The 24,677-nt window shown below is 40.1% G+C and overlaps 1 protein-coding gene across 1 annotated transcript in view; it reads left to right on the forward strand.

Annotated features, from left to right (window-relative positions):
* The window catches only part of ibtk (inhibitor of Bruton agammaglobulinemia tyrosine kinase), a 35,684-nt gene extending 29,194 nt beyond the window's left edge, over window positions 1-6,490 (forward strand). The window contains exons 28-29 of the mRNA XM_041793095.1: window positions 4,768-4,900; window positions 5,329-6,490. Coding sequence (XP_041649029.1) covers window positions 4,768-4,900; window positions 5,329-5,454 — 259 coding nt within the window. The 3' untranslated portion in view covers window positions 5,455-6,490. The remainder of the gene's footprint in view (window positions 1-4,767; window positions 4,901-5,328) is intronic.
* Window positions 6,491-24,677: the final 18,187 nt, after the last annotated feature.

Here is a 24,677-nt window from a genome sequence, read left to right on the forward strand (position 1 = left end):
TTGAAACTGGATTAATTGCCCAGCCTTAAATATCAGACATTTTTGCAAACACAAACAAGTTTGTGGCATGGTAGGTTGGAACAACAGACCTATGCCAGCTGAAACCTTTTTTTTAATTCATCCTTAAACTTTAAAGTTGGATCGATGACTTTGACTGAAGTTTTAGGCTTGTTTTACAGTGTATTTATGTATCAGTACAGATTTGGTATCAGCCAAAATGAATTTGTAAATATAAGCCAGTCAGATATTGGCCAAAAATCCAATTCATCCCTTCAAGAAATATGATAAAAATGTGACATGCAAATGACATGCTGTAATATGTGATCGAATAGTGTTGATGGAGACATTTTCTCTCTGACATTTTCTCTTTCAGCCCTGAAACTTGACTCATCTTGCAATAACTGTAGTTCTTCAACTTCAGTTTTTTGAGGATATTGTATTTTCAAGTTTATTTACTCATTTTTCCAATTTTTTCTTTTTTAATTTTGTGGGCCACTTTGAGATGCCAAACAGGACTATAGACGTGAAACAAACAGAGATTACGAAATACAAAAGGGAAGTGACATTGACACTGACACCCTGTCCTCTAGTCAGATAGAGGGAGGCGTGATGCTCTGGTCTGAGTGAGCTCCAAGTGACCCAGTGCAGCTGGGTTGACCTGCCCACAGACACTGAGTCATCCTGACCTTTACAACATCCTCAGACAGCTGGACAAACACAGCGCAAACACACACAGCAGTGTGAACTCCAGCCCATATATATGCATCTGTCACTGAAAGTTGATCAAAGACCTGGTCAAAGACAAATTATTTTTGTTTGAAACATAGTCTTGCATTAATGTAAAAGGAAGAATTGAAAATACAACACTGAAAGTCATCAGGGAGGTGCCCCACCCCCCAAACAGCACCCCCGCCCCCCTTTAATGTCAAGTAAATTTTATTTAATTGTATTTTTTGTACAGTGCCAGATCACAACAGAAATCATTGAAGGACAACTTTCCTATAGAGCAGGTCTCTACCTGGTCCCTTTATTAAACAAACTAAATAGCCTTTTAATTTATTTATCTTGTTTACATGAATTTATTTAATTTCTGAGTCCTGGTTTTCTGCTTGTTCCCTCTGACTCCATGACCAGAGCTGAGCAAACCTACATGCTCACTAACCAGAGAGCCCCGCCCCCTCCTCCCCATGTCAGAGCTGGGGTCTAATGTTTGCTAGGATGCTTTGACTCAGTATCATGAGAGTGTTCTCCAGTGCAATTGATTTATCCTCTAAAGTTGAGTATGAGCCAATGCCCCGCTTGTTTTACTTCTGAGATAGTTGAACGAGCGCTGGATTTCGGCATGAGATTGCAGCAATTGCACAGAATTTATTAAATTCCCACAACAAGTCTGACACTTGTAATACAGGAAAGTCCTGCAATCCACCGTATATCACACTGACGATAGGATGCTGTCAACTGACAACCCGTTGGTAAATCAGCGACTGCTGGGCTCATTTCCGCACCAACCCCCTCTTGATCTTCTCACCACAGCAGGCAGAAATATGCACAGTCCCTCACAGGTCTGTGTCGGCAGGTGTGCCGTTGATATCGGAGGGGATCAGTTCCTATACAGACTATGATTGAGCAACCCATCCACGGGCCACCTGACGGTCATTTTATCATTTTAAAACTCATTCATCTGGGATCAGTAAACTGGTGGGCAACCCCTTTTGTCTTTTTATTCTTCGCGTGCATGTTTCTCATAGCACCTGACGCTATTGCCGATATTTGTGATCGTTATTTATACTCTTAAATAAACCTCATCGACATGCAGATTACGACAGAACCTCTTTAACCTTTATAACGTTGGAGTGTTGACAAAAGATCACAAAGGCATAGAGACAACAGGAGGAGATGGAGACATGCAATGTGTGGATAATAATAGTGAAGAGAGGAAAAAATGAGTAGATAAAGTCATTGGAGGACAGTCAGTCATCATAAAGAACATTTACAAAGATACATAATCTTACCTATCATAAATATCTTATATGTTATAATAAATGGTTTCCTAAATGGTTTCCTAAATGATTTTTTGGTTATTTATTTGTTAAACCTTTCAGATGTCAGGCTCAATTGCATGTGGGAAGGCTTTTGTGACAACATAGGTTAACTTTACACTTCATACTGGTCTGATGCAGTCCTAAAGTTACTCCTGATTGGGCAGGAAGGCAAAAAAGTTCATTTCCAACCCTGTGATTCATACAAGCATAAATAAATAATGATAGATAGATGAACAGATAAATGGATATCTACACCCCCAACCCCCCCCCCCCCCAAAAGCTGTAAACCTAGGGGAAACACTGTTTATCATTCCATCATTTTGTTAGTACGTCTCTGTTATCTGATATTGCTCTACCTCCTCTGCATGTTTACCTACGCGTCAAGCTGAAATCTTCAGAGTACCCTTCTAGATATCAAACAGCTGTGTGAGTGTCTCAAGTGAGGGTGGTGATGTTAATCAGTATTGATAAGGTCAGCCCTCATGTCACAACAGATCATCCAGGACACAGAGCAGGTTCCAGGTTTTTCTCTGTTTGGATGAGCATAAAGACTGAAGAGTTCAAGGCTCAGGAAACGACAGTAACCGCGTTCATTCTCCTATCTGCCTTCTGGGACACTGTTTCCACATCCTCAGTCAGAAAGAAAAGAGATGCCTTTATAGTCGTTGTGATGACTCTGGATGTCAGACCTTTTCTCTTACGTCTTTCTGGTATACTTGTATCTACTTTTACAGATAGATAAATTACACAGAAACAGACCCTACGTTGTGTATGTTTTTAACATGCATCCTAGTGAGTGATTAGGACTGTTTCTGGCAGCATTTAGAACAAACTATTAATGGAGTGTGTTTCCAGCCCTCACATGGCATCTCTGAAGTAGCAAATCACCCCAAGGGCACACAAATCAGCCTGCAGGGAGTTCATGTCATCTCTCTGACATGTCATATTTCATATGTCAGTTTAGATAGACATTCAAGGTCCTGTAGGAAAGGAAAAACAATGCAGGCTGTTTATGCATAGACAAAGAATATAAATATTCAGAGGGAGAATAATGGTTTCTGCAGCCTGTGTGTAGAAAAGGGCAAATTTGTACAAGTGCTTTGCAAACATTAATCTTAAAATGAAACAGGACCAGCATCAATCCCTGTAGAAGCCCACATAAAGTATACTTTAGCTTTGAAGGATTTAATAGAAGATCAGTCTCTTGGACATGTATTCAGACTTTTAAGGAGTCCTTTTAGAGAGCTCCTAATTAAGCTTAAAATGTATATCTAATTTACAGAAATGTTAGATAATACATTTTTGCATTTATCTAATATGCTAATGTTTAAAATTTTAGCAGATACCGATATGGTATTAATACCAATATCTAAATGTAGTTCAGACCTAAAACTTCAGTCCTGAAAACACATTTAAATGTAAGGAATGATGTTTAATAAAGAAAAATACTTCTGCTGACATAGGTTTTATTGGTCCAGCCTAAAACTCCACTAACTTTAATATATGGCTGATATTGACAGCTGATATCAGCAGTTTTTTGTAGCCATAATAATGGTTGTAAATATCAGCAGAATTATTCATATCTGTCGATACAATAATTCACTTTATAAGCTAATAACTGCCAATACTGATATCATGCCGATTGTATCGTGCATCCCTACAAATTTCAATTAGTGAGTTTTAGTTTAGGAGCGACTCAGGAACAGTCTAAGAGCAACTTTGAGCAACATTTATCTTACTGAGGAGGCAAGGCATCATCCTTAAAATGCAAGCAGTGATAGGTGGATAATGGGAATACAAGAAACTCATAATTGGCTTAATCACACAGTCTAGTCAGAAGTTATGTAATCATGAAGACCTTTTTATGAAAAAAACATCTCTTTTGAAAACAATGTAAGCCATATTTAGAAATACATAGCCTACACAATGTTTGAAAACACATGCTCTCTTCCACAGTAGCTTCTTCACATGCTGCAGTTATATCACCATAAGACGAGCCGTTACCCAATGATCAGATGCAGCTGTTTAAGCACCACATTTCCAGGGACTCGACATGCACGTCTCATTTTGCACTGAAAAAATGAACTGAAATGTCAGCATTAATCTTTTATTTCCTGTTCAGCATTACTTTGATTCAATATGAGTATTCTTCATTTGGTGTTTGGTGAAAATGTCTCCATTTTCTCTTCAGCTTGACAAACTCTTGAGCATCTCATTGCGATTTTTAACCTTAGGAATTCTCTTAAGATGCTCCTTGAATAACTTTAATCCATACAGGGATTTGGTTTAGATTTATTTGCATTTGCATGATAAAAATGATGTATTTGTTCTTCTTGTTAAATTTAAAGCAATTGCAGTTGTTAAATTGAGAGTATTGCATGGTTTGTAACGATTTGGCCCTCTGGTAGAAACATTTAGAATAATGTGGCCCTCTCAGTGACCAAAGTTGTCCACCCTTGGTCTACAGATAACACATTAAACACAATCTCTGGTGGCCCTGAACCACTGAGGTTGAGGAGTGTGACACTCTTGTTATATCATCATCGCAGAGGTTTGTGAAAGTCAGGTGGACAGGTGGCCGCTCGCACACAGCAGCTTGTCAGTAGTTGTTGACTCAACCTTTGTTCACAACCTCAGACTGCTGTTTCTTTCACTTTGACAGCTCAGGCACTGATATCCACCCACTTCCACTTTCCCTCTCTGTGTCACCCGTCTCTCCCCTCAGGCCCTGGGTGCTCGGTGCAGTGGGCAGCCCTCCCCTGTCCTCTCTGGTGACCTTCGCCTCCATCGTGGAGGAGGAGAAGCAACAAGAAGCTGCCCTGATCCGCAGCCGAGAGAAGCCTCTGGCACTCATCCAGGTACCTCGTCATCTCTGTGTGTGTTAATGCTGGCAGTCACCTGCACATACACTCAAGTGTAAAGCTTGTGAAGCAGAATCCCAGTGGAAACAGCAGTGATCTCAGAGTGGACTCAGTTTGTCCCTCGTTGCTCTCTGGAAGTCGTTTTCTTAAAAACATTACACTCTGCACTGTGCTGGTTAGAAATGAAGTGCCTCCAGTTTGGGTCTCTTGACAGCCCTCTTTTCTCTTCTGCTGTTGCCAGGCTTCTGTCAGCACCTTTACCAAACACTGCAGCTTTCTCATGCAGTTTTCTGCTGGCCATTATTTTAAACACTCCTATTATCATTAAGCTTTCACAGTCAGCATTTTCTCTTTTACACGTAAATGAAGCGTGGTTTTGTTCCCCACAAAATGTCCTTATTTTTATGTCTCTTCTGTCATTGCAGATTGAAGAGCGGGCAATCCATGACCTGCTTTGCTATTATAAGGCGCATGACAACCCTGATGAGCTGATAGTGGTGGAAAGGTCTTCCAGAGGTCCTATGGCAGCCCCAACCTGGAACAAACACTAATGGAAAACAGCACAGCCACATCATACCATCAAATGGAGAGCATTTCTAGCAGTTGTCCTTGTGTAGCATCATCAGATCCATTAGTGTATATTGAGTTGTGCCTCATAATCGTCCTGCCCAATGTGATACGGGCCTGATGCAAATCTGTACTTCTCTCTGCAGTGTTATTTTTAGATTTTATTTTATAGCTGCTCAATGTTTCATTTGTATTGTATGACAGAGAAGGAGTGTTTCTCATCACTGAGTGCGGTCCTGAAGAGAAGTTTTCAGTCTGGAAATACTTATGCATTCATTTGTTTTGAAGGGTTTTATGTCTTCTTGGCAAACCAGTAAGAGGATAAAGTAACCATCTTACAGATTAATAGGTAGCTATGGGAAGTAAAAGGTGCCAAAGACAAAAAGATGTTCAAGCCAAAAAGGGTCCAACCACATCTACTTCAGGGCTTGGATTTGTGTTAAAATAGTCAATGCTCCTAACATGATTACAAAGAAAAAGTGCCAATTCTCAACTATGGCAGAGCAGGAGCTGTACTTAGGAAGTTAAGTGAGCTTTTTTTAACACAGCAGTCAGTTAGTTTCTTTTAAATGGTCCTTTTTTTTTTCTTCTTAAGTGCATTGTTTGGACCGGTTGCTTCAGCTGATTTGCAGTGACATGTTTACTTCGCTGGAGTCAGAGAGTTTGTGTATTAAAACAGGTTATAAAAATACATAATCTGATACCGTTACAATGAATGGTGAATGCTCAGTAGAGTTGATTGTGTTGAAGTCAGTTCTAGTAGGTGGAGGTGGTGTGCCTTTATCACATGGTGACCATACTTAAACACTTACAGCAGCTAAAATATTCTCTCCTCAGTTGTTTCTCTCTGTTTTTATTTGATTTAACTCTCCAGTTCGGAGCCATTCTAAACTTGGTTGGTACCTCACATCTGGACCATGTTTTGTCTTCAGATGCCATTTGATTGTGTGAGAGAGAGAATGAAACATAAGGATGTGAAGAGAAAATGGCATGTAATAAAATATCTCAGCTGTGCAATGATTCTGCCTCCAGTCTCTGCTTCATTTTAGATTGCCATGGAGAGACAAAATTAAATTTTTCAATTATTTCCTTGTTTTTTCCCTTCTTTTTTTAATAGCTCAGACATACTCGTCAATGTGACAAATGTGTTTCTCCCCACATCTAATAAAGAGAACACTTAATCTGCCTGTTTCCTGACACTTCAGCTGCCCTGCATGAGGAAAGCACCATTATCAAGTCTCAGCCTGTGATTAACTGTGATGACCCCGAACTGAACAGCAAGTGGGGCCATTTAAAAATTTTATTGGCTGTAATTGCAGGTAGAGCATCGCATAGGAAGTCTGAGAGAGACAGCTCGCGGGAGAAATATTAATTACAGATTAGGATCTATTAGTCGGTGCGCTGATGACACATGAATTAAAGCCTCAGAGGAAAAGTCTGCTGCTTTACATCACTCTGCAATGAGCCTGGCTGAAAAATGGAAACCTATGTGGAGTTTTTCAGAGGGACTGCTCATTCTTAGCATCTGTGCTCTGAATCAAAATACTCTGGTTGTGATGGTGGAGTGCCACATTAAATGTTTTAATATTAGATGCTCTAAAGCAGCAGTTTGATGCACTCAAACGTCTAGTTTGTTTAATGCATGCATTTGTAACTATCTTTAAACCACTTTATTTTGCTACGTGGTTGATGGAGTATTCGTGTTGTATCATTAGGTACAGCTGTAGCTTGATTTCTCTATCCACTTCATTAGGTACATCTGTTCAAATGCTCATTAAGGCAAATATCCAATTACATGGCAGCAGCCAGTGTAGATGGGCATGTAGACCTGGCTGAAATGATGCGCTGAATGAGCATCAGAATAGGGAAGAAAAGGGATTTCATTGACTTTGAATGTGCCATTGTTGTCCCTGCCAGACAGGCTGGTCTGAGTATTTCAGAAACTGGGTGCCACTCCTTTCAGCTAGGAACAAGAAAGAGAGGCTACACATCCTGGCTCACCGAACTCTGACAATAAAAGGAGAATAGAGGCAGAACAGTGAAAATGGAAAGTCAGTAGAAGTAGGGTGTATGGGGTTTGTAAGGTCAGCAGTTTCCTCACTTATAGAGCTGGGAGTGCAGGGACAGGGTTTTTAAAAGACAGTAAAGGAGATGTCAAATGAAGCAGTTCAGACCAATCAGCTAACTGGGGGTCAAATAACAACTGAGAAAAACCCATTAATACCTCTGTTCCTTTCTCATACCCTATTCTTTCCCTCTCTTCAGTTCTGCCTTTAGGAGTATCCGCATTGTCACTCCCTGGCGCTTACATGTATGCAGCCTGGGTCTGTTGAAGGTGGCATTGCTGTTTGGGCTGAGATGGCCATGATGTAGTAGGATGGGTAAGGCAGAGGATGTGTGTGTTGGCATGGTGGGTGGTGAGAGAAGCACCAGCGATGGAGGATTCCCACTCAACAAACCTGGTGTAGTTCTGGCTTGTTGCTTTTTGAATCTATCTGCACTACAGACAAATAGTAAGGATTAACTGGGTTTAGGAATTTCTTCTTTTATAGGGCACAGGTATCTTGTGTTTACTCAAAATCTTGGTTTTGCACTTAGGTTTCAAAGAGTTCGATCTACGTTTATACAATGTTTGGTTGTGCAAAACACAACTAGCATGTCTTAAAAAATAATTATGATCACACAACTAGTATTCATATTTGCACCCTAACACAATTGTAGGTCATTTATTAAGTTTATTTTAGCTTTAACTTTGACCTTCATTAGGTAGTACCACTAAAGAAAGAGAGAGTGTGGGGGGAAACTTTGACCAATCAGTGCCCAGATCAGGATTCAGTCCTGCAACTACAGTGTACAGAGCTTTTAGGCATGTTTGGGCCAAACATCAAGACTGAAGTAAGGCATGTAATAGCTAGTACGCCCTCTAGAGCAGTGTTTCCCAACCATTTTTTCCTTGGAACCCCCCCTACATGTATCTAAGAAAAGAGAGCTAATTTTTGCAGCCTCAGAGCAGACAAGCCTAATGAGTAACTAATTGCTGGTTGACTACTTTGCTGCAAAGGTTAGCTGTTAAACTAATTATAAACTGCTGGTTGTCATTATCAGGAATCTGCCCATTGATTATTATAAGCCGTCATTCATTCATAAAGCTTCATTCTCTGTTTAACCTCCCAGCTAACAGTTTTGACATCTCTACTCATTATATTTCACACCTGCAGAACTTTTCTTCTTCTTTCGCAAGTCATTTTTTTTTAACCTTAGTTCGACTCCTCCACAGTCATTCTTTGTTTTCCTTGGTGATCACTGCAGTCAAGTGCATATTTCTGCTGAAAAGGGTGTGACAGAGCGGTGTAGCCTGTTGTGATGGTTAAGGATAGAGCCTGGCTGTCGTGTCTTACTGAGAGGCAGATGGTAAAGTAATAGGGACATCCTCCAGACAGTGAGGAGAACTGAAAGGATGAATTTGTTTATGGAGAAAAAAGAACCTTCTAGACACTCAGAGGAATCATTCCTACATTCCTAATCCGCTCTGACTGCAAAGAGCCAGGTTGAAGCAAAACCAGTGAACTCAAACTCATTTATCTAACCCGCTATCATCAGTCATCAGGCTGCTTCTCAGCGTCAGTTGTGCATGTCTAATGGTTGTAAATGGTTCTTAAATAGTTCTCCACTTCCTTTCCATAAAGGGCCTTCCCAAATACACTATATTTCCAAAAGTATTCGCTCACCTGCCTTGACTCGCATATGAACTTAAGTGGCATCCCATTCTTAACCCATAGGGTTTAATATGACGTTGGTCCACCCTTTGCAGCTCTAACAGCTTCAACTCTTCTGGGAAGGTTTTCCACAAGGTTTAGGAGTGTGTTTATGGGAATTTTTGACCATTCTTCCAGAAGTGCATTTGTTAGGTGACACACTGATGTTGAATGAGAAGGCCTGGCTCTAAATCTCCACTCTAGTTCATCCCAAAGGTGTTCTCAGGTTAAGGTCGGGACTCTGTGTAGGCCAGTCAGGTTCATCCACACCAAACTCTCCTATCCATGTCTTTATGGACCTTGCTTTGTGCACTGGTGCACAGTCATGTTGGAACAGGAAGGGGCCATCCCCAAACTGTTCCCACAAAGTTGGGAGCATGGAATTGTCCAAAATCTCTTGGTATGCTGAAGCATTCAGAGTTCCCTTCACTGGGACTAAGGGGCCAAGCCCAGCTCCCGAAAAACAACCCCACACCATAATCCCCCCTCCACAAAACATTACACTTGGCACACTGCAGAAAGACAAGTACCGTTCTCCTAGCAATTACCAAACCCAGACTCGTCCATCAGATTGCCAGATGGAGAAGCGTGATTCGTCACTCCAGAGAACGCGTCTCCACTGCGCTAGAGTCCAGTGGTGGCGTGCTTTACACCACTGCATCCGGCACTTTGCATTGCACTTGGTGATGTATGGCTTGGATGCAGCTGCTCGGCAATGGAAACCCATTCCATGAAGCTCTCTACGCACTGTTCTTGAGCTAATCTGAAAGCCACATGAAGTTTCGAGGTCTGTAGCGACTGACTCTGCAGAAAGTTGGCGACCTCTGCGCACTATGCACCTCAGCATCCACTGACCCCACTACGTCATTTTATGGGGCCTACCACTTTGTGGCTGAGTTGCTGTCATTCCCAACCGCTTCCACTTTGTTTTAATACCACTGACAGTTGACTGTGGAATATTTAGGAGCGAGGAAATTTCACCACTGGACTTGTTGTACAGGTGGCATCCTATCACAGTACCACGCTGGAATTCACTGAGCTCCTGAGAGCGACCCATTCTTTCACAAATGTTTGTACAAACAGTCTGCATGCCTAGGAGCTTGATTTTATACAACTGTGGCCATGGAAGTGATCGGAACATCTGATTTCAATTATTTGGATGGTGAGTGAATACTTTTGGCAATATAGTGTACCTGGATAAAGATATCACAACTGAAGGCTAAAATTTATGTGGATGAGGCTTTAGCAGTGGACCTGAGTAGTTTGTAAGTCCTTAATCATGAAGCACTGAGTTGAACTTGGTCAAGATTAAAGACAGAAAGTCAGTAGGAGTGATAACATCATGCATGAAAAGCATTGCCCTTACAAAATTATCTGACAGTTACAAATGATCTTATCATTAAGGGCAATGCAAGATGAAGTCCTTTAACATAAAGATAAAACAGCATCTAGTTTGCAGAGTTTTTTGTTTAGTTAAAATAAAATGAAAGCTAAAATAGCTTTGCATTAAACAGAGCTGAAAATGTGTCAAGGTTAAAAGAGATGCATTAAACTACTTCTTCACTAGATTTACTGGAAATCAGAACTGATGTTTAAAACAACAGTTTAGCACTTTACTGATGTTGATTTTTTTTTACTTGATGGGCAAATGTCTGTCCAATAATAAATGTAGTTTTTGTTTTAAAAAAAAAAAAAACTAAGTTCAGGAACTAAGACCACGCCTCTGCCTAATCCCATTTCCACTGCCCAATGTATATAAGCACGCCTCACTCATTCAAATGCCTCTGACTCTGCTTTCACATCCCTCCCACGCAAAACCCCCTTTATTTCTAATTTCTCTCATTACTTGAACCACAGGGGGCTCCTTACTGAGAGTGACAAGGAGATGTCCCCCCACCCAGAGTCTCTACCCCGATGGTTCCCAGACGTTGTACCAACACCTGCGGATACCAGCAAGTCATCGGACCCCTCCGTCCAGGTCTCAAGTTCTCAAACTCCCATTGACTATGCCATGACCTGCTCAAGCCATTTGATCATCTGTCTTAGATCAACCTTTACAACTAACGAAATTCCCAAACCTTCAGCTGTCCTCAGATCAGACCAGTTCAAGATATCCCAAATCACCTATACAGTCATCCACTCAGTTCCTCATAAGTTCAACCTTTCATCCCCTCATCCCTCTTCCCTTACCCTCATCCCTTCACCTCATGTCTTCATCCCTCCATTTCTCTACCATTTCATCATTTTAATATTAAACTATTCAAACTAATATCTGACCAGCGTGGTCTTTGTTAGTGAATGTTAAACTAACACAATGGTGCATCTTTATTTTTTCTGTACAAGGACTTAAACATAAGCAGAAATTGTTTGGGAATCCACTCACTGAAAACATGCATGCAGGCCATCTTTATTGAAACTGCTTTCTTATAGAAATGTAATATACTGCACAAGACATGCAGTATTTTTTCTTTTTAGGAAACAGTGCAGCCACTGAAGGGCACAACATCAGGTGTTGATTTTATCATAGCAACAAGTGACTCAGTTCTCACATACAGTCACTTTCTGTTGGATGGAACAATAAAACTGTAGATTATATGCACAACACTGACAAACAGAGAAGGAAACACAGCAACCTGGAAGCATAATGACAAGAAACCGAAATGTTCTTTATTTGCAAGATTTTAAAATATGTCCATGTAGGTTTTTCTTTTACATGTTCAGATAGTTTTCAAGGTGACTGCATCTACACACATGAAAGCTGCTTTTGTGGTGGCTAAAGTATAACAACAGGTGATGATGGCAAACAACAAGTACTTGTGACACCATATCTCCCCCCCTGGTTTGCTAATTTATCCACCAGGGCTATCCATGAAGGGATAAAGGGGGAAAAGGGTAAAGGTTTCTGGGCCACAGTTATGGGGGAATCAATGGGGGTTAGCAAAGACATGGTCTATCCTAGATTTAAGCAATGATTTCCCATTATTTTGAATCTAAATTTATATCAATTTTTAAGCAACAAAAAAACATTTTACTCTTAGTTGCCTGTTCTAAAATGTAAACTCAAACTTCTTTAAATGCTTTTGACTTTTATTTTTGTACTATTAAAGGGCTATTTTGGTATTTTGGAAACTGGGTTGCATTAGGTACTAGGCAGTTATTTTCTTTTTGTTACCTCTGACAAAGCCCGCAGAGCCAAACAGCTGTTCAGACATGTTGAGGCAGAAGAGCACATAGCTGGTAGCCAAAGCTAACATTGCAGAATAGTGCCAAACATGGAGGCTTTCTGGGTGAAAAATATGACACTTCAAAACTTTTTGATATAGTGCACAGTTGAGGCAGCATTGTTTTTAGGCACATTTTTACTGTAAATTCTCTAAATTTTGCACATAGACTACTTTCTGCAACTGCATCCTGTTTGAGGGGGCAAAACTGATTGAAATCAATGGAGGATAATGGCACTATTGCCAAGTGCAACCCAACTCCAAAAATACTGAAATATCCATTTAATTTTGTGAGTGGATATTGATATCATTGTGTATGGCCATGCTAAGATCTGCAACAACTTTTTCAAGCTGAATGGTGCCAGTCCCAGGAGGAAAACGTCAAACCAGCCACTGGTGCACATCAAGTGTGCATGCATCGATACTTGAGGTGTTTCAAGTGTTTCTGTTGGAAACAGTGGATTTTCTTAATTTTTTGGGGGGCTGGTGACTTTAGTTAGGAGAGCTGAAGAGAGGAAATATGAAGGGGGTAGGGGAAGTACACCAACCAGCACCTGGGTCAAGATTCAAACCTGCGCCCAGTGTGTCAAGCACTGTAGACTCTGTATGTGGGTGAGCAAACCCTGCCTTCTCATCAGGTACCCTATTGTGATGCAAAGTGATGCATCATAAGGTGTTTTCAGGATGCATTTCTGCATCAGCATTATAACAAAGTTCCACTTCTTTAGGTCTTAAGACCAGGGGTGGATGGTAACTAATTACATTTATTAAAATTACTGTAATTGTGAAGGGTTTTTTTTGGATGCTTTTACTGTTTTGTAGTACATTTTGAGATCAGTACTCTTCCTTTTAATTAAGTTTCAATCAAAGTAACTACACTTCAACTCAAGCACAACACTCGTGTACTTTTTCTACCCCTGTTGAAAGCAACAGAGAGAGAGAGAATGACTCCACTCCACATCCCAAAGCAGCTGATGTCCACAGCAAAAACTAGAGCATCGAAATCTCAGGGTTGAATATTTCAGAGTTGCTTTAAACACCCAAAGTATAATTTAACTCCATTCTGAGTGAAACAGTCTCCAGTGTTGAAGTTATTGGACAGTGCTGATCTACCACCGTAGCTCAACTCTGTAAAGAGTCAGCCGCCCACTGTGATTTCAGATCTGGGAGGATGTGTCGGGGGAGTTTCCCATCATGCCCTTGGGCATAGTGTTGTGTTTGGATGTTGCCTGTTGTACAGTGATCCCTGCTTGGGTTCTTTTGGTGTTGTTTCTGGTAGAAAGTTGTTGTTTTGACGCAAGAAACATTTGCACTATGAGTGAAGTTATCCACTGAGTTAGAGTTCTCACCTGTGACTTTAGGTATTCCTTAAGGGCAGTTAATGTGCGTATTTGTCATCAGTATGCATTGCCTTGATATGTACACACACTGAGCACTGTGCTCCCTGCTGGCTCCACCAATCTCATCTTTCCTCTTTTACTACCTCAGAATCCAGGACTGGAACAGAAGGGGGATCATTTTGTCCCTCTTTTATGTCTCTGTGACATTCATAGTGACGGTAAAATGTCACTGAGGCATAAACATATCACCTTGAAATGGCACTGTGAATAAGCTTAGTGTGCAGCACTTAGTTCTACATTCTTTTTATGTACCTTATTGTAAAGTATAAACTAAATTAAGTAATGCAACCCATTAAGGCAGCAATATGGAGGCTTACTTTCATAAGCTGTTGTGCATTAGTTTAGAGCAGTTAGATAAGAGCAAAATAATTGTTGATGAAGAAAAAGGAGAAAGTGCATGTGTAAATATGTGGGGTATACCAGACCAGTTTGCAAAACAGTTAACCACAGTCATTGTGAAGAAACTAGTGGCTTTATGTTGTAAATGTGGAGAAATGTGACAACAGTGAGATGATAAAAATGAGCCACCTCTACTTCTGCTTCCACTCTGATAAACAAATACCACTCTTTTCATTGTATGAGAGGCCACTGCCTCATTTTATATACATTGGCGCTAACATAAAGAAGATGTTAAAAAGATTTAAAGTGTCAGTCATTTATGAACTTGGTGCAAAAAATAAAGGCTGGCTCGCCATAATACCTTCCTTAAGTAGTTACTTAAAGGTTATTCATACTCTGCTTTAGCTTGAATGTTGACCTGCCGCTCAAAGAGTCCTCCAGCCGCTTACTTACTCTCCATAGCCTCAGTCAGTGAAGGGTAAAGGTTCAGCAGGCTCATTCAATCCTATTTAGTAGACATGGAGCCAGTTAGCCGGGGATTACCTGACCCCCCACAGCCGTCACTCAGCTGGCAGCTTTTCAAAGATCATCAAGGTTTCAGGAAGTGTTTCACTCTGAGAATGTGGCAGGAACGTGCAGGCTATCCTGCCGTCTTGGCTGCCATTCAGCTGACATCCTGTTGCTGTCAGAGTGGCAGGCTCTGATCCACGTGTCTCCTGGCAGAGATTGCGGTCTTGTGACGTCTTCAGAGCTTTGTCGTGGAGCATGTGCCAGAGCGGTGGATGTGATGACAGCTGTTTTCACTGGGAGGGATTTCATTTCATGTGTGCAGAGTTCATCCTCAAGATTTTCTCTTTTCTGAATTGTTAATCAAAAACCTTGTCTTTTCACATCAATTATTTATACATAGTAAAGCAAAATATTTCTTTCAGCATTGTTGGCCAGGTTTATTTAGTTAAGCATGCAGAGTCATGCATGACTTGCATTCAGAAAAAGAAAGCATCAATTCTGACAACATTCATTTGTTCCTCTTTCACTTATCTTCTTCTCTTCCTCGTCTTTCTTCCTCTTTTTTATATTTCTGTCTTTTTAAAGATCTAGTTAACATTTTAGTGTCCATTACTATTCTTATCTCATGCAGCCAGTTAGCAAAACAACAGGAAGCACAGCTCTGCACAAAAGTCACAAATTCTTCTGGCTCCTCTAAATCTCATTGAATAATGTAATATTTTTTTTCAAAGAGTCAAAACACATGTGCACATTCATGGTTCTATGAATGATTGTTGCTGGCAGCCTTGCTTCAACAACCTTGCACAAAAATACAAGAAATAATTCCACACAGCAAAACAATTATAGTGTTCCTGCAAAGTGTTGCTCTTGTTACACCATGCACACTATGACTGTTAACCACTGATTATACATGCAGTACATACTGACTGACCAAAATATAGCATGCAGTATGCAGTGTGCAAACATATGCAAGATCTGCGGTGTAACAAAAAATACCTGGATGATGACTGATTTGGGAAAAAATCAAGTATGCATTGTATGTGTATGTGCTGTTTCCTCACAATGCAACGGGCCAACAGGTTAGAGGTCTGAAATGGCAGACAGCCACTGTGTGTATCCGCGGTAACTGCATCAGCATTATTGGCTTTAGCATTAGCTTAAACCTTGTTGCATGTACAGTGCAGAAAAGCAAATCAAATGTATTGAATTTAAATGGTAAATGGACTTGAGCTTATATAGTGCTTTCCTTGTCATCTCAACGCACTTTAACAGGGCAGGCCACACCTCCCCATTTACACCCATTCACTCCATGTTCACACACTGATGGTAAAGGTTGCTAACTTACTTTCTTCGTGTCATTACGTAGCCATTATCTTCATCACACCTCTCAAAGGTTTTATCTCTCTGAGAGTTAAAAAAAAAATCCAAATTAATCACTTACAAGCTTTATCTTAAACCATATGTGGATGCTACACTGTAGCGGAGTTAGCGATTAGCAAGGATACTGTTGACTTTTTATTTTCTATGACCAAAAACCAGCTAAGCTGGGTCCAGCCATAAGGATTAAATACAGAGCATTTAGAAACTAGTCAGAGCCCCTTCACTTTATCTTTCTAATGTTGTAGTCTGATGCTACATTGAAAAAAATATCGTTATTAATCACATTAATCTACACTCAGTTCCCAGTAGTGAAAAAGTAAAAACAGAATTTTTAAAATGTTTGCAAATTTGTAAAAAACAAAACAAAACAAAACAAAACAAAAAACCTAAAATATCACATTTACAAAAGTATTCAGACCCTTTACGAAAACACCTGAAATTTTGCCAGGTTCCACTTGCTCTGGATCTTTGTTGAGATGTTTCTTTACCTTGATTGGAGTCTACCTATGATCAAGACTACAAAAATGTTCTGCTACACTCCAAGGGCACAGTGGCCTCCATAAATCTCACATGGAAGACATTTGGCACAGCCAGGACTCTTCCAAGATCTAGTGGTACCACCATTAATTTTACAATTTTCTGAAGCCAGTCAAGTCTTACTTCCAAAAGACGTCATGATCTAAAGACAGCCCTACCAGCTCTGATGTCTCTGACCCTGTGAGGAGACACTGCAGCCATCTTAGATGACTGTGAGGTCTGACCTGTCCCTGTTCCATGCCCCATATCCTAAATAGATTTGTTGTTAAATAAAATCAAAATGGTAATTTAATATGCTTCTAAACAGGGTGTATAATTGCTTGATAAACCAGTTATTTTGAGGCAGCCCTTCCAAATTTGGACTAATCCCAAGATATTTATCACATCTGACTGTGTGCAATTGGCAGTAAACATTGACATGAAAAGACAGAAACCAATGACATTAAAACTAAGGATGTTCAATACAATTTTTTTCCTTCCTGATACAATTCCGATACCAAGGTGTTGGATATCGGCCAATACCAAGTACTGATCCACTACCAGTCGGAACTTCCTGGACTGACTGTGGACTAGCCAATAATTTTAAACCTATATTTGACTCAGAACATGGCTCAACAAAGGCATCAATAACATTAATGGGAAGGTGCAACAGCTAGAGGAAGAGGAAAAACAAGTAAGGGGTAACGGTTTATGGTTTAAAAGTTGTTTAACTTTTGATAAACTGTGTCACTTCTTGTCGTGCATGACAGTGCCGGTCTGGAAGAAATTTTAAACAATCACATTCAGAGAAAAACTGTCACACAGCGACCATTCTTTGCTGCTGGTTCTTCTTCACTGCTCTGAAAAAGGTAGCCCATGCATGCAATGTTTTCCAGGAGTGAAGAAGCATGGCTAAACGGAGCAAAATATAAAGCTAAACCAAATGGTGTCCAATCGGTGCATAAACTCGAGAACTCACTGATACTAATACCTGCATTTTAAGCAGTATTTCTGATACTGTTATTGGAATCAGAATAACCCTAATTAAAACTGTAGAATATGCATATCACTGCAAAGATTAGAGAAAACTGACTCACAATTTTCTCATCTACCTTTGTTGCTCACATATACCAATACGGACATTACATTGATGACCCAGCAAGGCAATGCAATGTCTACATATATGATGCATGCAAAGAAGTCAAACCCAGTATGCAGTACATATTCTACTGCATACTGTGTTTGATTGTAGTATGCTGTAGGTGGTTTTGAATACAACCTGTCTTGTGTTACCAGTTTTTATGTAGACCTAACTTCAGCTTCACATCAGGTGTGCAGGTGTGAAATCGTCTGGACCATTTTACTGTCTCCTTGAAAGAAAGTGAACAGTGAAATGTAATCACAAATATGTGAATGTGTTCCTTTGTTGGATGAAAATGCCTCATCTCTCTGCCTCTATTCCCAGCTGAGACATGCCGTTAGTGTAAATGGACACACCTGTGAAATATGAAAGGTGCAATTAAGCGTGCAGTAAGAATGACGCAGATTACAAACCCGACGCTGGAAAGCCTTTGAGTTAAAGGTGGGGCTGTTTAAAGTGGATGTTTTCCAGCTTGCCTTCAGAGCTTTGGGAGAGAGAGGCTGTCATGCCTTTAAGGTGAATCCACTGAATGCAAGTTAGCCAGAGACAGCACATACAGTACCAGGATCACAGCATGCCTGTAGCATCTATTAGTCTCTCAAGTGTTTTAGCAGCAGCATCCAGCTTCTTTACTGTCTCAGGCTGTGAGATCACTGCGACCGTAGAATGAAGCAGATTAGGTGAGATGGGCCTCTCTATCGCTCTGTGAAACAGGAGCTGCTCTGTAACCTTCAGCATTAACCTGCCAGGATCGTTTGAGACCAAACTCACCACACACCATCTCCTGGGATCAAAAAGAGCTGGAATAAAGGGATGCTCTGTATTGAGGTGATAGCTGCTGCTTCTTCTCTGCACAGACCCTATATAACCCCACAATGCTTTTCCTTGACGGCAGAGCGATTCTCCAGCTTTTTGTCACTGGGGGTCAGAGGCAGTTTGACTGAAAAAGACTGGAAATCCCATTTCTGTCCTCGTGCCTCTGATCCATAACCAAAACTAACTCTACCGTCAGCACAGGGAATATCTCACAGACAGGCGGGACAAACTAATGCGACCCTCCTGGAAATCCAGTTATCTCTGTGAAAGGAGGGCGAGTGTGGAGGAGGAGAGAGGAGACACAGAAATGACTGGATCTTTGTTTTCTAGTTATGTCACAGCTCACCATTTCTCAAGTATCATTGGCTCTGGCACTTCTCGCCCATATGTGAGACCATCGTCACGCTGCATGGTTTCTGAAGTCGAGTGTTTCAGATCAAATTTGACACCCAGTTATTCCATCTCCCAAACTTCTGCAGGGCATAGGCAGCAGAGAAAAAAGATTTCCACTCTGCTTGCAGTTAAAAAAAGACATGTCTGTTGGTTAACACTATTTAAATCTGTTCCTGTCATCACAACAAACTCTGCACATGTGCCAACAGAGGTTTTTGCACCTTGCATGGACTATTCTATCACTCATCACTGCTTATTGGTGTGTTTTCAGATGTTGGCAACAAGAAAGCATGCAGCTGTGCTGCTTTCTCTTCTGCTGAAGGTGAGTTTGGAAGTAAGGGGCCAGATTTTTGACATTTTACTCTAAATAAGACAAATATTCTATTAATGTGCCAGTGACAGTTCAAAATGTGCTCTTCTGGCTGTCACAATAAATATGCAGAAATGCAAATCCACACTTATTCAAAACGTCAGTGTTTGGACAAGGATAGAGCCGCTCATGTGCCAAAGACAGTCCATATAAACTACTGTCTCATGAAAGGATCAGTGGAATGAATAGCATGTGTAAAACTTTAATTTAGATACTTTCAATGCCACATTAATACAGGGAGTCAGTAATGTTATGTAAGGTAGGGAGCAATGCTTGGACTCTCAGAAATTTTCCAGATTATTTCACTATTACATTTTTTTCTGTTGCCTTGGCTCAGTTTTCAAATGTCATTTGTAAATGTCAAAACAATTTGTGAATTAAAGGCATATGATGAGTCATTATGCATTATTTTTTATTACTACTAAGAGACTTAAAAAGCTAGACAGTGAGTGTCAGTGCACTGAGATTTCTTGTCAACATCAGGTTTAATATTTACCGTTTTACTTTGTATTTTAAGGCACTGGCTCTCATCTGGTCTGGTCGCAGGAACCAATCCCACCTTTATAATGACAAATAGCAACCCAAAATAAATAAATAATAAAATAAAATGAAAATACATCACCAAATGTATATATGAAGAATAATGCAATTTAGATCTAAGCCAGCTACATGCTGTGTTTTTGTTCATTGTGAGTTAAATTTCCCAACAGGTCTGTGGGTCATTTAAAACATCACAACAGAGAGATTTGTGCCAGAAAACAGTAAATTGAATCCCCAGCTTCTACAACTTCTGCCAGGCAGCTGCGCTCTGATCAAAAGCTTTTTTTTTTTTTAAATCTGAGAGGATTGTATTTCTTGTGAGTGGGCATGGCTCATTTAACCGACACATCCACATCATCCTAGAGTCTTTCAGAGATTTTACTGCCTCATCTTTCATGATTTTGAACCTTAACTCTTCGAGCTCACAGTTATTTTTTTCACCATCATGTCTTGTCTGGACTTTTTTCTTTAAAAGCTTGTAAAACATCAACCCTGTGGTGCACAGTGAAGCTCTATACATCTTTTTTTTTAGGACAACCTGGGCTTTAAGAATATATTTACTACAGTAATGTCACTTGAATTTTGAAAAAGTTATAGGACTCAAAAGACAAAATAAAAAAAACAATTGGAATTTGAAACTCAAAGATTACATTGATAACACACAGTAAACAATAGTGACAAAGCATTTTCTTTGCACAGACTGGTTTTCCCATCTCTTGGGGACAAAACAGTGAAAAAAGAAACATTCTGTGACAATTGGTTTTTAAAATATCTACATATATACAAAAAAAAGTCCATGCGCATTTGTGCCATTCCTTTAAGCAGTAGAGAAGCAACAAGTCGACTACATCTCCAACAATGCATTACATCTCAAACATCTCAAACGTTGCCCTCAACAAATATGGCGGAAACCACCGAATAAAGCCAAGATAAAATATCGAAAATGGATTAAAAATGGACAAGCTTATTACCGGATCTAACACTGTGGGTTTAATCTTTAAAGACCCCGAAAAGTCACCAAAGTCCCAGGCTCGCTAGAATGGCTTCCTTAAGGGCTACGGAGACATCAATGGTAGCAAATGAACAGCAAAATGGTCAGCTTTCAGAGGAACAAGAGTAAGTGTCCACGACGTAAGCTTCAAAAGATATTAATGTTTTTCTAAACTGTGTCACTTCTTGTTGTATACGAAAACCCTGTTTTCAGAGACCTCAGGAAGTCAGCCAAGTTCTGGGCTCACAAGAAAATGTTCTGTAAGAGCTACGAATACATGAAGCACATATATAGAAAGGCACAAGAGTGGCACAATGCTTTCACAGGAATTAACAAGCTAGTGCCTATGACTTACGGTTCAAAAGTTACCAAGCAATTTACAAAGGGGTGTGCCTCCGGCACAGATCCGTGCCGCTGGAGCTCTAAGGGTTAATTTTATAAACTTAGAGAATGAAATTTCACTTGGTGGCCCATGACACACTGGCCTGTTATATAACAAATGTAAAATCCATCCATCTATTTTCCATATCGCTTATCCCGTTGGGGGTCGCGGGAGGGCTGGAGCCTATCCCAGCTGTCATTGGCCAGAGGCAGGGTACACCCTGGACTGGTCGCTGGTCAATCGCAGGGCTGACATACAGAGTCAGACAACCAGGCATGCTCAGACTCACACCTACAGGCATTTTAGAGTCACCCGTTAACCTAAGGAGCATGATTCTGGTAGTGGGAGGAAGCCTGAGTACCCGGAGAGGACCCATGCGTGCGCAGGGAGAGCATTCAAACTTTGCACAGAAAGGCCCTGACCAGGAAGTGAACCAGGGACCTTCTTGCTTTGAGGCAACAGCACTAACTCCTGCATCACTGTGTGGCCCCAAACATAAATAAAGATGTTTTTATCACTTCACTGGGACTTTATGGCTTACTGATAACCTGACATGCCAGACACACTGGTTCATTTACCCATTGAATGGGTCATGTCTCACATTAATCTGGGCGGCTGTCCATTAAAAATGTTTAGGCAGGGCAGAACCATTAAAAAAAATCCCAGAAGGTAAGTGGATGAACATCCCATCCATTTATTACAGGCCAATCAGAGCAACGAAGCTCATGGTGTAGTAGGCATGCACAGCTCTGTAGTGCATTTGCCACGTTGGTGACTACAGCTGCTAACTATTACAGGAGCCAGTTGGTGAAAAAAAATCAGGCTGAAGATGTTCAGGAGAAGAGCAAAAACATCTTTTCTGCCAGGAAAGCTCTCAGTGTGGATCTTTGTTACTCTTTTAATGAAGGACTGTGGTCCAGTTCTGATCAAACTACTGCTCTACTATAGCTGTATCCAAGCTAGTCGCTACATTGGTCCCCATTGTGTACCAGCTTGCAGTACAACCAATCCCCACCCGTAGGTAGCACTTTGTTCTACTTAAATAATGCTGATTTGTCTGGTCTGTTCTCAGACTGGCTATAATCGTTTCAGATTGGAGCTACTACTTTATGTTCTATATTTGGATACAGACTGAGCTTCCTCTCTAGACTCTGGGTTCTGTCTCATACTTTTGCACATTCTCTTGAAGCTCATGGATTCCAACCAAACAAGCAATTCCGCTGTCAACTAGTTTGTGCTGAGCAATGTAACCAATAACTCAAGCCACAGTTGCAAAACACAGTGAAGATGAGTAAGTTAGAAATGTGAATAAATATTGCCTAATATTGTGTGACTTGTTGGAAACTACAAACATGTGTTCACTGACCTGGGAACAGAGACAGACAGCTACAATTGAACAGCTGGGTGGAGGACGGATGGAGCAGCAGCTGAGAAGCTTTGGAGCTCCATGTGAGACAGTTTAGAGCCTCCACCTCAATGTAACTAATACACATAGGCAGTAATGGTTGTAAATGCATCGATCTATATTTGAGTTTAACCCTTTTGCCATCCTCAAATTTACTACTTTGTGGACAGCTTCGAGGCAAAAATGTACATATACAAAAAACTGCTATTAAATCAGCATGCATTAATATTTTTTCTACTTTTTTATGTTAAAGCTGGCACTACATAAAAAATACAATTGCAATCAAACCAATTTTGTTGCTAATCTTTGACCCATCCAAGACTCTTATAAAGACCAAAGCCCCTTCTTTCCACAATCAATTTTATGGAAAATAATTCACCTTTTGTGTTTCTTGTAGTAAAAAATGAAATATTTCAAATAATCAAACTGGCATTTAAAGGGTTAAAATCTTGAAAATGACTGAATGTTTGGTAGTTTTGAGGAAGGTCTGAACTTGCTTAAGAGATTTAAGAAAAAAAAGTAGAAAAAAAATATTAATGTATGCTGATTTAATGGCAGTTTTGCTGTACGTGTACATTTTTGCCTCAAAGGTGTCCAAAGGGTACAAAATACATCAATAGGTAAATGACATGCAAGAGTAAAACATGTTGGATTTCAAAAATGTTATTAGAAAGAAAGGTTCCTGTAAAAATTCATGCCACAATCTGTAAAACTGCCAAAATGGTCACAAATAAAAAAAAACAACAAAAGTTGACAAAATTTGACAAAAAAGCCAGAGGAAGGCATAAGGGTTAAAGGTAACATAAATAAGCCTTTAGTCTCGTTTATCCCAAAATAGGACCCATATTCCATGGATTTTGTATCATATTTGTGTCACTTTGCTGAACTGTCTGGACAAACTCAAACTTTACTGTTCTACTTCTTTTGTTGTGTCAGATTGCGACTAGAACTATCTACCCCACTACCTCCCTATTATTGTCTCAAAATGCCTGTGGAACATGGACTTTCTGCCACGGCTCTTTTCTTCATTCATAAGCACATGTCAGTGACCCTTTTGAAAAGGCTCTGTGACCCACTTTTGGGCCCGGACCCACCCCTTGAGAACCATGGTTCTAAAGTGAAAATGGAGTGTTTTAAATACAAGCTGCCAAGGGTTTGGGTATATTTTCATTCATAAAGAAACTTCTCAAATTTACAGACCACACTTCTATAGCTCATACTTTGTATGTGTATTGGTCTAATTTCCGGTTAAAATATCTACCTACACTTTTAAAAGGCCACATTCTCTTGTCAAGTTCAGGTAAAAATCTTATTTCAACTCATAAAATGCAAAAATAAGATCTGAAATACTTTTAACCTTCTATAAGCCGTAATGGCTTTATATGAGGACATTACATTTTGGGTTCCCCGCACTATTACTCTTCATCCATCCAGGGATGAATGAAACACTGGAGGAAGAAATAATGTAGATATATAATGGTGAAGGTGAAATCTACAACAGCAGAAATCAGCAAAAGTGACAGAGGTAGGCAAACTAATTTAAAAAACTGAATAAATCAAGAAGTAATGAAGGATAGTCTAAGTACCATGATCTATGTGGCTGAAAAGGTTGCTGCTTCATGAGGATGTGAGGTGTAAGAATGAGGATAAGTACACATGATGTTTAGAATAAGAGAAAGAAGAAATAAAAATTATATTACCGTAAATGTAGCTAGTGACTCTACATCCATTTCATTAGGTATACCTGTTCAACTCTTCATTACCACAAGCATCTTGCCATTCAAACACATGGAAGCTACTGCTGCATTTAAGCATGTAGACATGGTCAAGATAATCTGCTGAACTTCAAAATGTGCATTTTTTTTTCCACAGGAGAAATGTTGGTTACAGAATATGATTTTTTTTTTTGTGCAGGGATGACACATGAATAAAGGCCTGAGAGAAAAAGTCTGCTGCTTTATATCACTCCACAATGAGCCGTGCTGAAGCCTCTAGAATGGAAATCAACGTGGAGTTTAGGACTGGCAGTGCTTGCTCTGTTTAAGAAT

The sequence above is a fragment of the Cheilinus undulatus genome, linkage group 8 (assembly GCF_018320785.1).
Source record: "Cheilinus undulatus linkage group 8, ASM1832078v1, whole genome shotgun sequence".
NCBI classification, from domain to species: Eukaryota; Metazoa; Chordata; class Actinopteri; order Labriformes; family Labridae; genus Cheilinus; species Cheilinus undulatus.